General features: G+C 44.1%; 1 protein-coding gene across 1 annotated transcript in view; it reads right to left on the bottom strand.

Moving 5' to 3' along the window:
* Positions 1 to 8,873: 8,873 nt before the first annotated feature.
* The window catches only part of T265_07329 (hypothetical protein), a gene marked incomplete at both ends in the record, with an annotated part of 9,843 nt that continues 4,230 nt past the window's right edge, over positions 8,874 to 14,486 (bottom strand). The window contains 2 exons of the mRNA XM_009172821.1: positions 8,874 to 9,001; positions 9,936 to 10,078. Coding sequence (XP_009171085.1) covers positions 8,874 to 9,001; positions 9,936 to 10,078 — 271 coding nt within the window. The remainder of the gene's footprint in view (positions 9,002 to 9,935; positions 10,079 to 14,486) is intronic.

The following is a 14,486-nucleotide window of genomic DNA, read 5'->3' as shown; positions in this document are numbered from 1 at the left end:
AGGTCAGTGGTTCGAACCCAACGACGGCATCTCGAATGCCCTGTCTAGAGTCAAATAACTTGGCAGTATCTCGGACCTCGTTCTTCCCTTGCGTGTTATAGCTACTAGTTACCAAAAGGGTGCTACAGCTGAAAAAATTCGCAGGCGTAGTGAAGGCACCTTAGGACAACTTTTGTCATTTCATTGATACCTTAAATGCAAATCCAGTTGTAAGCAAGTATTTACAGAGGGAACGTTCTGAAACTTTTGCAGACCGGTGATCTGAAGCTGCATGTGTCAGCCGAATGGAGGGAATGCAATTGTTTCAGTGGACGAGACGAAGGAACTCCTCTCAAGTGACTGGCAATATGAACTATGAGAGGAAGAGAGAACGCAGTATTGGGAGGACATCCTGGAATGTTATGTCACCTGAATCGGAGACGTGTTACTGACGCTAATACCTACGACAACACCTACCCTAGAGGCACCGGACTACCTGGACTATATCGTCTATCAAAAGTTAACTAGTGCTGTCTTCAACTAAGGCCCATTCTCGATATGTCCAACTCTTCGTACCATTCTGTTTTTAAGTGATCATTCAGTGCAGTAGAACATGTCAGAAGAGAAATATCAGTATATGGAGCTATTCGGTTGCTTCAAGCAGTTCAGGGAGCCAAAATTCGATAACCAACATAGGATTGATGAAGTTTCTGACTTGTTTGAGTGCAGTCGCAGTAACACCAACAGTTCTGTTTCAAGCAACTACCGATTAGGATTTAGTGACGCGCAAATTTATTCACGAGCAATCTTGAAACTCGGCCGCTAGGTTCAACTGTACTGCCGATACGCATGAGCACCGCGGGTATCTGTTTGGTGTTCGGATGCTTGAAATATAACCTCTTAAGTTGAGCCACTGATCGATCACATTTTGAGGCCTAGGATGGTGGGAATGAACCCAGGAAGAAACCTGAAGAATCTGTCCCTTGCACTTGCCTGACAAACAATCTCATTAACATCACTGTAAGTTCCAACTGGGTGTGTTTCGCCAACGCACTCTTAATTTATACGCTTCGTTGCTACTGTCATACCAACCTGTCGGTTCTCCACACCATCATTGCCAAGCTGTGGTAGGCATGATAGATTTCTCTGGTCATTTTTTAAAACACCGATGAACATAAACGAACCCGTAGATTGTGAGTTTCAAGCACACGATCAACTGCAAAACACTCAGGAGGAGGCGTATCCTAAAGAGTGGCACATCTTTACGTTTTAGTTTCTTTTGTATCCCACTTTCACTGATTCCTACTCAGAAGAAACCACTTCTCTGAGAAGATCACTTTTGGTCAGTGTCTTCAAACAAATTTTCCAAAGGAGGACGAATACGAAACGACCTAATAGGTTCACAACGTGTCCTGGAACCGATATCACAGTCCTTGGATGAATTAGGATGATAAAGCAGTGATTTCTTTTCCAGCTCATACTATCTAGCGGTTATTTCTGTGACAACTCTATTTCAACTACAACCAGTTGGTCGTATGCTCTAGTCACCACAGTAAAGCTATTCTTACCGCCGTTTTTCAGCCACCGTAAAATAAGAAATAAAAAAAATCGTTCAGCTGTAGCACCATTTTGGTGCCTAACCGCCATGCTACCCGAAGGTTGCACGAGGGCTGGGATACTGTCAGGTTGCCCAAGCCAAGACAGGGGAAGTCGAGAGACAGAGGTCGGGTTCGAACCACGGACCTTCCGGTCAATAAATTCGCGCTCCAAGCACTTTGGCCATCTCGCCCCCAGCCACCTCTCAAATAAAGACGAATTCGCTCGGCTTTGTGAGACTTGTAAGGAGAGGCGCCCAAACTGGGTCTAACGATACTTTGTGATTTGTGGACTCCGGTTTCATTGAAACCACCACAAATTGTTATTCGGGAACCAGGTGAAGTAAGATTACTCGCTCCATCTAAAGAAGACTGTTTGGTGAACGATAGACCCCGATTAGAATCCCAAGGTACTCCGGTTTTATAAGCTCTAACGGGGAACAGCGCTTCGGTTCAAAATTTTCAAACATTTGACTAGCTAGCAGTCAGCTACTTGTCTATCGTGAGTGCATTCAGTGTATTGTATGGGCCGTGAAAAGTGTTCGTCGCGTCGCAACTGCTCCTTCCAAGCGTCCGACTAGAAAACATGCAAACGTAACGAGCAAACGCACACCAATTAACCACATCTGGCTGGTGGTCTGATAAACTTCTAAGTATAATCCGATGATTTCTGTACGTCACTGTATCCATTCTATGCAGCTGTTGTACGGATTGAAGTCTGTCCGTCTGTCCGAAGAGAGCTGCTAACATGCAAGAGGCCGCTCAGATGTGCTTGTTTTATAGGCAGTAGCCGCAAAATTGCAAGGCGGCAACGCCCAAAAACAAAAGGGGATGTCCTGTGTGCCTGTACCTCACGCACATCGTCCGTACACTGTAAGCAAAAGGCTTTTGTGCCAATTTGTCGAAATATAGGTAGCTCGGGTGTGTTTACTGGTGGTTGATCGGATGGCAGTTGATCTGTTCGCCGAGCTTGGCAATAGGCTTGCAAACGTTTCGTCTCCAGTCGAGGAGACATCGTCAGTGCGTAGTTGAATGGTCCTGGACCCGGCGAATAGATCAGCTGCCATCCGATCAACCACCAGTAAGCTTTTGTGCCTCCGTTTTTTAATGAATGGCTCTAAGTAGGTGGCGATGATGATGTTTTTTGTTTAAATTCGAATTGTAAATATATACGAAACACTTAAGATTCCAGTGGATTCTATAAGCTACACACACATCCTACCATGGAAGGAACAGGGCACTCATTTCCCATCTTTAGTATGTTTTACAGGAAAGGAATGAGTACACTAAGGGAGTAAATGACTTGCCCTGTTCCAGATTAATTTCACCTTTGAGAGAGACCAGTTCACCAATCATCCAGAAATGTGACAGGGTGAAAATCTATCCAGATGACGCTTGAGACTTTCGTCGAAAATTTTGAAATTTCAAAAACAGCAATTTGTGTTCTATTTCACCTACAATACTCAGCAGGCAAAAGTCCAATTCAGGGTGGCGCAAACGGAGGGGAGGCCAACTTTGACCTGGCAGAGGGGTGTGAGGGATCAAGAAAGGTTTGGTTGCTGTCGCTGCCACTTGCCTTCCAGGATGGGGACCGCGTGATCCCCAATGAACTTAGTTGAATACGCTGCAAGATCTGGCTGCTACTCGATGTCAGTAGCTTTATTATTGTCAGTTTTTACCCAATTTGCTTGAATAAGCGTCTGGGGATGTAGGCAGCTCGGAATGATTGTGGTTAGCTATCACCAAGTCCCATCCCCATCCACTTTTATTCTTTCCTTCACAACAGGGCTCACATATAAGCATCCGTGTTGAGTGCTGATGATGCGTGCCTTAAAGTTCCTCCTCTTCTGCCTTCTAGACGGTTCTACCTGCACACTCGAATGATGTATTCTCATATCCCTGTATATTCGGTGATTTTAATTGACTCCAAATGCCATGTATGCCACTAGGACCACTAGAAACGTTTCTTCCTGCCTAGGGCTCCTCGGTTTCAGGTGTCCGTTTGTACCGAAATACTGTCCATGAAAACTCACTGTGGTCTAGACGAGGAGTTCATCGATGACAGAAACTGAAACACAAAAAGGCACCCAATCACCCCAGAGGTAGTGAACATTCCTTACCTATTTGAACGTGTTGCTTGTTCGCTGTGCCATCTAGCATGTTTCAAACGTGAACGAGTTGAGGCAGATAAAAGATAAGATAACAAGAAAACAAACCACAGAGGCCGCACTTAAGGCCTGGAAGGTGATGCTAAGTGCGCCTTGTCGCCATCATTATCAACGATGGCAAAGCAACGGCAGCAAATGTACACACGTTTGGTTGTCTCCCATCTACCGGGCGACAGTCGTTCACTCGCTGGATATCTGTGCACAGTAGGTTTGGAGAGAGTCGAGTGTGGTGCAGGGTGGAAGCCACTGATGTGAACCCTGGGGAATAATTTCGCCGGGCAAACATGCAGAGGCCTGGTGAGAGCCATCATCTGGTCTAAACATGATGACATAGCAATGAGTACCGGTGCTAACCACACCCGTCAGTTTTCTCCGGGTTTCTGTGAGGTACTGCAATTCCTTTAGATTACCGCGTCATCTAAGTAGGAGTCAATAACCAAGCGGCAAACCGGAAGTCAGATTACTAACGGTGGCACCACTTCTTAATATGATAGTAGACTCAAGCAGGTAGTTATCAGAAGCTGCAGAATTTGGCTGAAAATGTATGAAACTTACCCAGGTGATTCATTGGTTTGGAGTGGGTATTTTGACGGCCGGCAAGTTCGATTCTGCTCAGGCCGTCAGCCCGTAATTTGCTGTGGGTGCTATCTTCTCGAATGACACGTTTGCGTTTGGGCATTCAGATACGTTGTACCTCAGCTTTTCAAGTACACCAGATCGCACCGTCAAATGTGAGGCTTTCTCAAGATTAAGGTTTTTCAAACTTACCTGAAGGCTGCCAAAATCGCGAAATTTCGGTTGTCCACATTTTCGTGCTCGACTCTTTAACTGACCGTAAATAAGTTGTTTCGAACATTCAGCTTGCATAAACTAACCAACGTAGATGGCTACGCATTAGCGTCAACACACGACACCGTCGTTTCAGAGCTCCTGTGGTAGTATGTATGATATACCTATAGTATATATAGTATATATATAGTTTATAGTATCTTGCGCAGGCAGTGAAGGTGAAATATGTCAGATATACTAATTTGTTGTCACCATGGTGTCCACCTTTCACTACCACATAACAGTGGAGACAGAACGATAGCTGAGTACATGGCAATCTCGAACTCAGACTGTGAGTAGTGGAAACAGATTCACTTAGCCGATCAAAAACAACGCAATTCAAGCACTTAGATCAGTGCTGACTGTCTAGACTGTGGACAGAGAGTTGCTGAGATAGCGGGAGCTGTGGCAGCGTGAATCTGAACATACGGTTTCTTTTTGTAAACCCAGGCGATGTTGGAAAAATGCTCGTTTAAGAATCATTCATACACGAATCAAATCAAGATTCTGCCGTGCTGACTGGTCAAAATGGGAATACCGCTAGCGTCCCCTTCATAGGAAGGAGTCTGTACGCATATAACAATAATGGTGAGCAACTTGGTAATATTGATAGTGGTACTAATGATCGTTCGACTGTAGCACCCTATCTGTGAATGGCTATCGTGCCACTCGGGTGAGGGATGAGATGCCTTCAGGTTCCTCGAACCTACCTATATTTGAGGCGCGTACTCGCTGACCGGAAGGTCCCTGGTTTGAACCCAACCTCACTATCTCGACTGCTCCTGTCTGTTCTTGGGCAACTTGACAATATTCCATCCCCCTGCTTTCCTTAGATAGCTCGACAGCTATACACTGGAAGGGTGAGCAGCTGAACGACTGTATATTATTATTATTACTATTAGTATTACATATGATCACAGACCTCCTCTCAAGGGAATGCTATGGCGTAACCCCACTCTGACCGGTCAGTTCATGGAGGTTCGACTCGTTGAGGCTTCAGCCGACCGATTTTCAATTTTTTGCATCAGCAGTTCACTGGCTTTCATTTTAGCAAACAACCAACTCATCAGCTCGACTCTGATAGCCCCTCAACGAGTACAGTATCTTCATAGGTACATCCTCCCATTCCAAAAGTCAACATTGTCTTTTCTTATCACACAATGATCACTATTCAAGCTGATGATACATGTGTTCAGCCACACATAGGTAGAAGTCTTTAACAAATGTGAAATTCCCTACAGTATTGGAACAAAGTGACAAGGGGTTTGACGACATACTTTTGTTGAAATCCCGCATCCAAAAACTGTACGCTCGGATCATCTACATGTTCAGACTGGTGGGCGATTCTCTATTACGATTGGACTTTGTGCCAGAATGTAACCAGGCCAGTATATTCCCTTATAAAAAAGGCTAAAGGAAGCAGGTTCATGTATGCAGACATCTGTTATACTGAAGTGCAATGTGAGGTTTTCAGTACAGATAAGGGTGTAGTAGGCACGCTATAGAAGCACCAGGGGTTAGTGATTCTCCAAAGACAGGTGTTCAGGACAATTGCTGTGGGATAGAAAAAAACAGAAAGATAACTCATGAGACTGATCCTGGTAACCAAGGTGGTGCGTCACAGATACTTATAAATCAGCCAAAATGATAGTGTATACTACATCGATCCGTTTTTTGAAGAACATCATCCCCGGTGTACCATGGCCTACGTGAACTGACGGGTGTTATTGGTGTGGTCCGCGAGACTGGTGAGCGTGTTCGGAGGTCGCCGTGTCTGGGAGTGCGTTGTCTGTGTGATTGGACTGTAAGCACACGCGAACAACCAGGGAGTTTGTGGTATGGCCCCCAATATGTGGTAGCCATCCTGGCAAGGTCGCCAACTATGTAGTACGCATACTATGGAAGCGCCAGGGGACAGTGCTTCTCCGAAGACAGGGGCTCACAACAGTTTCTGTCGACGGGAAACAGAAAGCAATCTCATGAGCCGAAGCACAGTAAACGAAGCTGTACATCATCAATACTTACGTATAAGTCAACCAAAATACCAAACACTGTATTTTACGAGGGTTTAATTCAAGCTGTTCCTTCACTTTGCGATAAACATCAATTAGTTCACTGTAGTGAGGTTCGTCAAACGTAACGTTTTGAAGATTTCACGTCATATGGCACCCATGGTGCGTAACCAGAATCGATATCTTGCTTTGGAAGCCAGCCGCTGTACACTTAGGCTAAGCAGAACTACAGTTTGTCATGACAACTACAACAAGACAACCACTGCTCTCTCGGAATCCTGTACAGTGATCATTCCTATCCCTCCTGGGATGAAGTCCCTATTCAGGGTGCTCAACCAAATCCCTAGTCTTGTGATCCCCAAAAGGCACTCGGGTTAAACAGTCAACTTCACAAGAAATATGCTATCTTTACTCTTTTCATATTATCCTCGATTTGATCCAACGTGGAACACGCTTCCCATACGATGAGCAATAAACTTGGAATGAGACTAGAAATCTAAAGGCCCGCTTTTTTAAAGGACAGTCTCATTCATGAAACACGTACAGTACTTCATCTACCTTTACGTGATTTTTTGGATTAATCGACAGGTAATTAACGTTCTCTACAACAATGTAGTAAAACAAAGAAACAAATTTTCACCTCAGTGAAATCCTCAGTCAAAGTTAGACATTCGGATGAAACTCGCGTGAAGAGTCGTCATTCTGGTGGCTGTCGGAATGCGATGCGCACCTCGTTTAGAAACAAAACGTACTGAAAATCGGTCTGGAAGTGGAAACACTGGTCTATGCAGGAGCATAGTTAGATGGGATTTACCCGCATCAAGCTTTCATGCAACAGCTTAAAACTGCGAAATATCATTGGACTTGGAGAAACCTTCCAGGGCCAGAAAAAACCGTTCGGTACGTACTGGTGCGACTCTAGATTACGCCGCTTGATGCGCATGTGACCTAAGAATATATTCTCAGAAAGTCATGAGACTTCATTTTCGCCGACTATATTACTCTCTCTACTCTGATAAGGATTAACACTTTCACCTTGGTGGAGCAGCGTCCAATGATGTCTTTTTTTTCAACCAAGCTAAACGATCTTCAAACCAGCAAACTAATTTGGTTCTTTCGAGAGACTCACCTGGAACCCAGCTGAATCTCTCGTTCATGTTGCCTGAGAACATCATGAACGAGAAATTCAGCTGGGTTCCAGGTATGTCTCTCGAAAGAACCAAATTAGTTTGCAGATGAGTGTATGTTCGCTAATTTCGTGCAATTTGGTTTCAAGTAGAACATAAGTTTGACGGAAACCCGGGAACTGCGCCTACCTGATGAGCCCCAAGAAGGGCGAAAACGGTCGTGGCTGTCGATGATAGTACATTACAGATCTTGAAACCACTTTTGAGAGACGAAACATACGACTGTCGAAGCATTTGCATCCTTCAGGTGGATTAGCAACCATACAACTGAACTTTCGTTCCACGAATGAACTAACGGTAATCTGAAGTGTCCACGGCACTGACCAATCACCGTTGAGGTCACACTCTGTGGTACCCAACATGAGGCACGGGACCACATCTTTGCATGGGAAGTTCAGACATCAAGCTCATTGGGCAATATTAGGTATGTACGCTTATAGGAATTGACAGGGCTAAACTTGAAAGTGGGACATTATGGCTTGGCGAAAAAAAAACAATCATACTTGACGCTGTCCGCACTCCTTGATTTCTGAAAAAAGTGGCCTTTGTTAGAAAGGTATTAACCGACAGTTTTGGAGGGGGAACGAAGGGACCAGTCTACTTCAGTGTGCAAGGAACTTCGTCAATTCCGCAGTTTGTACAGGTTTTCTTACTGAATCTGTGGAAGGTGTCGATCTTTGAAAGCTGGTAGTGACAGGGTAAAGTCAAGAAATCACAGGATATGAAACTCTTGATGCGCTTGATCATGTGATTCGTCATAAATGATGTGAATGTTCTGTGGAAAGGTTTGAAGTGGGTGAAAAACTAGTTTTCTGCTAAGCAAAGACCACATGCAATAAATACAAGAGAAAGCCCGGTTCACATACACTGGGTGAATTTTCAATGTAATTGGTTATCACGTGATCTCACTGCATCGTTGTATGTGTGTGTGTATTCAAATCAGTATCACTGAAAGAGTCCATACAAGTCAGCTAAGTTAGAGCTGTTTCAGATAGGTAAACTTACAAGAATAGTTGACCTCGCAATTACCGTAAAGGTCGATTAGTACAGGTTTAATCCTCATGCGATCACAATCCGATACAGAATGCTTTGTTTACCAGTGCACTATTGTGTCAACTGCCCGCGGTTGGTTGGAATAGGTAAATCGTTCAGCTGTAGCACTCTTTCAGTGCCTAATTGCCATGCCTCCAGAAGGGAACATGAGAGCAGGGATATTTTCAGGTTGCCTAAACCTAGGTAGAGGGAGTTGAGGGGCAAGGTTCGGGTTCGAACCACGACCTTCCAGAATCCACGCTCTAACTACTTGAGCCACCTCGCCCAGCTGTGCTCACAAGAACGTGAATTGTATTTTACGGTCTTAGTTTGAGACACTCACGGTGTCTCTGCTAATACACCGGATAAAACATCTTGCAGTTTTTGCAGGTAAGGATGGTCAAAACGAGGACCTGGAATTAGAGGCAAACAGTTTACACTGATGGAACGCTGGTATGTACCAGCACAACTGCACAACTGTTTTGAGCTCATTAGAACCATATGTTACTTGTTCAACTAAGCTGTGCAGGTGTTTGAGCTGTCCATTTGTTTCAGTGGTTAACTTGCCGGTGATTTATAACTTGCATTCTCTCTGGCCATTCCAACGTGACAACTGCAAGATGTGACGGTGTAAGAGAATCCTACTGGCCAGACCAGCTGAAGGAAAGGGGCAATCAAATCTTTGTCTTACATTTGGTGTAATTTTGCGGTAAACGATTATGCGTATGAGAAGGCCGACTTTTTGAGCATTTCCGTTGCTATAGTTGTCAGAAGTCAACCAAATTCAAGAACGTGCAAATTCGGTTAACCACTGTCTGGTGAGAGAGCACCTGTATCCATTGGCAACCATAATCAGGTGAGGTCTATACAAACTCCGGCTAAATGCTGTCAACTTTTTAAATAATTGAAGTTTGTAACATGAAGTCCTCTTTTAAAACGATATGATGTCTGTGTCCTGGAGATCGTTTGGGATTAATTGAAAGTTGTTTGATTATTGCGGCTAGGCCCATCTAAGAAGAGACAACTAGGGTTATTTCCATAAAGGAAACTACTCACAGGGTTGCTGAAAACTCTTCGACAACCCACGAGTGGTTTTCAGCAACCTTGTGAGAAGTTTCCTTTATGAAAATATACTGCGAAATCCCGAATATCGTGCCAACTGAATCATGAGGCGGTTTGTGTGCAGCACATTCAGTTGAAGAATATCATAAATGAGAGATTCACTTGAGTCTCTCGTGAAAACCAAATTGATTTGCAAATAGCGTATTTCCCGACAACTGCGGTTATATTATTTCACCTTGGCTACTTGGATACCAAAAAACTAGACGATCACAGCAGTACTCATGTTCGTGCAGGATGGCACTGCTATCGTTTGCAAGAGAAGTGCTTGAAGAAAGAGCGCATCCGATGGCTTCTGTCACATCGACTATCAGTAGAACGCTTGTTTGCCGTTTAACTGTATGCTCTGACAATGTGTCAAACTGTTGGAAGATCGGGCGCCATTACTAGTGGTCGGTCTGATGGTCGTTGATTGGTTCACATGGCTTGGTTGAGAGCTTGCAAACAGCTCCTCACCAAGCGAGGTTGATGATATCTCCCCGAGCAGTGACTAAACCTCTCTGTGAACTCATCAGTAACAGCGGGATCAACCACCAGTAACTATATGCTGTGTTGACACGACTATATAGGGGATAAGGGTTCAGGGTTTTTCAACTGTTTGAAAATAAAAGTTGCCCTTAAATAAATTTAGAAATTCTTGTCTTCAGTCGTGATTATCAGATGACTTTTTCTACCAAAGACTGCCAAAATGTGAACTGTAAAATTCAGGCCTGTGTTTGATTTTCCTCCTTTGAATGAGTGTATCAATTGTGGGAAAACTACGTTGATTTTGTGTACGCATCCCAAAGAGAGAACCACTCCACTGTTTCTGAACTGTTCACCAGTACAAGTAAAATAAAAACGGACACAAAACCGGACTCATAACGCCACTTATTTGCTACTCAAAGACTCAATCACGTTCAAATTTCCTAACATCCTGACTACAGTTGGTCAGTCAGGGATCTTTCTAACGTTACGGCTTGCTGTCAGATGCAGCAAGCTCATTGGACAGCCGATTTCATGCATTCGCGATAGCTGCTATCCTGTACAGTGCTCCAACCATACCGATGACCTAGGTGTTGGACTAGCTAATATTGGCAATCGTCTTAGCCTGACGAACAGAACGATAGAAGACGATGAATACCATACCACAGTTACGCTAGCGTACTGATAACTGGGTCATTCAAGTAAGTAGAATTGTACAAACATGCGTTGAATCTGACTACAGAGGCATGCACAACATGTCGACTGCGAACAGCATATCGATTAGTCACGAAAGGGTAGACTGTTTAAACTCAACTAGCCATTAATTGACAAGAAAAAATACGATCTCTCCGCGACTTCAATCGGTCCTAATTATTGGATCGATTTCAATCGGTTGATCGTTTTCACTCTGCAGCTGAGCCCTGGATTGGTTTGGAACTTTTTGTCACACCCGTATTGACCTCGGTAACAATGAGAAATGAAGTTCGGCTTCAGAGTTTCCAAAGAAATTGCAAATACAATCAGGTGACATCTACGTATCCTCGGTAAGCTGTAAAATGAATGCGTTAGTGAAATGGAAAGTTTTTATTCCACTATTGAGTCATAGAAATAGAATAGAGAGAGACCGAGATACCTGTTTCCGTCAACGAGCAGTGCTGAGTTTGGTGGTACAGCGGTCTTCCGCTTGAGTACCACAACATTCCCTATTCTCCTCAAAGGACAACACTAAAATGATCAAAATGTTGTTAAAACTTGAGGGAATGTGGTAGCTGTTGAAGTGAAGAGTTTAGGTACATATAGCATGGATAAAAAGACGTTTCGGGAAGGATTCGGTACACAGACAAGAGAACGAGTGCTCTACTGACCCAGTTACTGAGGTTGCCCGGTGTCCATTACGCTTAACGCACTTAAGCTCTCCCGACGGATTTGCCATACGTCTGCCTAATGGAATAAAAACGGATGTCCGACAAGTAACATCAAGACATTTTGTTATCCAGAAGAAACTTTTGTCCGGCTCATTGTGGAAGTGACACAGGGGGGATCACCAAAGGCACTGACAAACACCAACTTTTATTCCATTGGACAGAAATATTGGAAATCAGCTGTGAACTTCAGGGGGACAAGCTTGACCGACGTTGCGCCTCCTCAGCAGCACATTCGATGGAGTAGTTGCTCGGTAGGTATGAGCCGAGCTGCTGGTTCGAGCCTCTCTTCAGGCGCGTATTTTCGTCCATGCTAGGTGTACTTCAACTCCTCACTTCGGCATCAAAAGCTTAAAGAAATGATTGATGGACACAAATCACACTTGTTTATTAGCTGGCAGTCAGCTTCCTTGCATGACACTCCAAGTACGTTAGGGAATAAAATACAATAATAACAATAATAACAATAATAATAATAATAATAAGAAGAAGAAGAAGAAGAAGAAGAAGAAGAAGAATAGTTCATCCACAACAACCTTTCTGTGCCTAGCTGCCTTGTCACCCGAAAGAAGAGCAACGGATGAGGTAGTCTCAGATTGCCCATACCCATACAAGAGCGTCTGAGATACCGGGATTGGGTTGGATCCCGGCATCCTCCGGCCAGAAAGCTCGCCTCTTGAGCAGATTGCTGCAGCTGAATTCTCTCGTTCCACCTAGATGTGCTCTCCAAAGAGGCGCAAAGTTAATCTCCTAAAACGCCTTTCTTTTGTGATGGATAATTGAAGTTCTTACAGAAAAAATGGCATTTTTATTTGGTATGGGTTCCTCAAACATTTCCCTGTTTCCCCTCGATCCTACACAGCCTAGGGGAGTATAACTCCAGTCGCACAATCACCATATCAGTCAGAAAAATTATCTAATGTCGGCTGATTAAATGATCAAACACTTCTATTACCAATGTTGCAAGCACAAAGTGCAGTTTGTATGTGACACCCACAGACAAGCAAATGGGTAATCTGTTGTTTCGGGACGCGAGTTGATAACGACAAAGTGTTGGACGGAGGATGATCCGCTCGGCCTCCTTTCCATTGCTCGAATTTCAATCTCGGGTAAATGCAGCATCACATGGGCCTGGCACTGATCTTTGCTTCCTGTCCATAAACCGAAGCAAGCTTTGGGTTTTCACGTTACTTTACTGTTGAGACGAACAAACATATTTCAACGAGGGATTCCATTACCCATTCCATTCAGTGAAGGAACGCAATGTGAACACAACTCGTGTCACAGGTGATTGTCCACATCGACTCACAACACAACTACACAGTCCCAGCATGGGTTCAAATGAAAACTGTGGTAGCAAAATACTACAAGATGCAAGGGTTCCCTCTTTGGAGGAGTGACCAATGGGAATCATATCGCGCGCCTTGTGCACCGAAACAATCGCAATTTAAGACTGATATAATAGAACAAACGGGGATCTGGAAAATCATTTATTTGAACCCGAGTACACATAACGCAAAAGAGAAGCCGGAGTACTTGATACGGATTCGGACAGGCTATCTTTTGGCCTGCTGGCAACTGACTTTACTCAGTGATGATATCTACTCGTATGGTGACGAAACATTTGCAAGTCAATTTGTAATAAGCTCAGCGAACAGATCAACAGCCACCTGATCAACAACCAATTACTGAACTGGTGTTTTACCGAATTAGCTACGGTCGGTGCATTAGAAAGCTACGTAAGTGCATGATGGAATATGCTGCTGTACCTAAACTGGAAGCGTCAAAAGTGTCGTCGAAACTGCCCCCTTGGCGTGGATGTCTCTCCTTGAGGGCCCATTGTTTTCTGATCCCTTCTGAGGCCTGGCTGGACTTCTTCGTCGATCTGCCCTCAAATTTATTAACCTTGTTTAGCCATTTCAATATGAACTTGAGACAGGGTTCCGCTTTCCCTGAGAATTCCTGTCTTAAATCATCGTCCGCATTCATAGTCTATCCAAAGTAGAACGCGCGTCCACAGACAACCGAATATTTCTGTTACTTTTAAACCAAGTGTAAAAATAGTCGTCACAGTTGCCGATGTTTGAAACCCCCGGCGACCAGACTCCCGTGGTTGACTTTAGGTGAATCACAAACAAACCTAGAACGTTTCGATGAACAACAGGGATGCGAACTGCCCAATAGGTAAATGCACAACCCGATTGCAACCACCAAAACCGAAGGCACCACCCTTTTGTCTGGTTCAGTCAGTGTAGTTCATTCTAGTGTGTCTGATCATCATCACCACGCAGTAAGTCATAAATCACGTCCCACTGAAACCTGAGTTATTCTCCTTGTCTGGTATTTTGGCTGACAACCCAGTCATGTATAACCTATCTATTGCATGATTGCATGAACACGGACTAGATGACTTTATCTGCACACTAGCTAGGAATATCTGTGCGTCAGTGCACATGAAACGCTAGATTTGGTCCAGGCCAAAATATGTAGCCAGATGAAGAACGCATATATTGGGTAAGAAGGACGAGTAAGGTAAGCTGACGAAAACCAATGGCCCGGTGCATTTCACCTCTGTCACGAAGTTGCTCTTCGCTTATCGGAATAATCTAAGGCTATGAAGCTTCGGTGTTCTACAGTGATGTCCTGCCATCGATGATGATGATGACGATGACAATGATGA

This window comes from Opisthorchis viverrini (genome assembly GCF_000715545.1).
Source record: "Opisthorchis viverrini unplaced genomic scaffold opera_v5_168, whole genome shotgun sequence".
NCBI lineage: Eukaryota > Metazoa > Platyhelminthes > Trematoda > Opisthorchiida > Opisthorchiidae > Opisthorchis > Opisthorchis viverrini.
The sequence above is the reverse complement of the archived record's forward strand: the minus strand, read 5'-3'. Positions and strand labels throughout refer to the sequence as shown.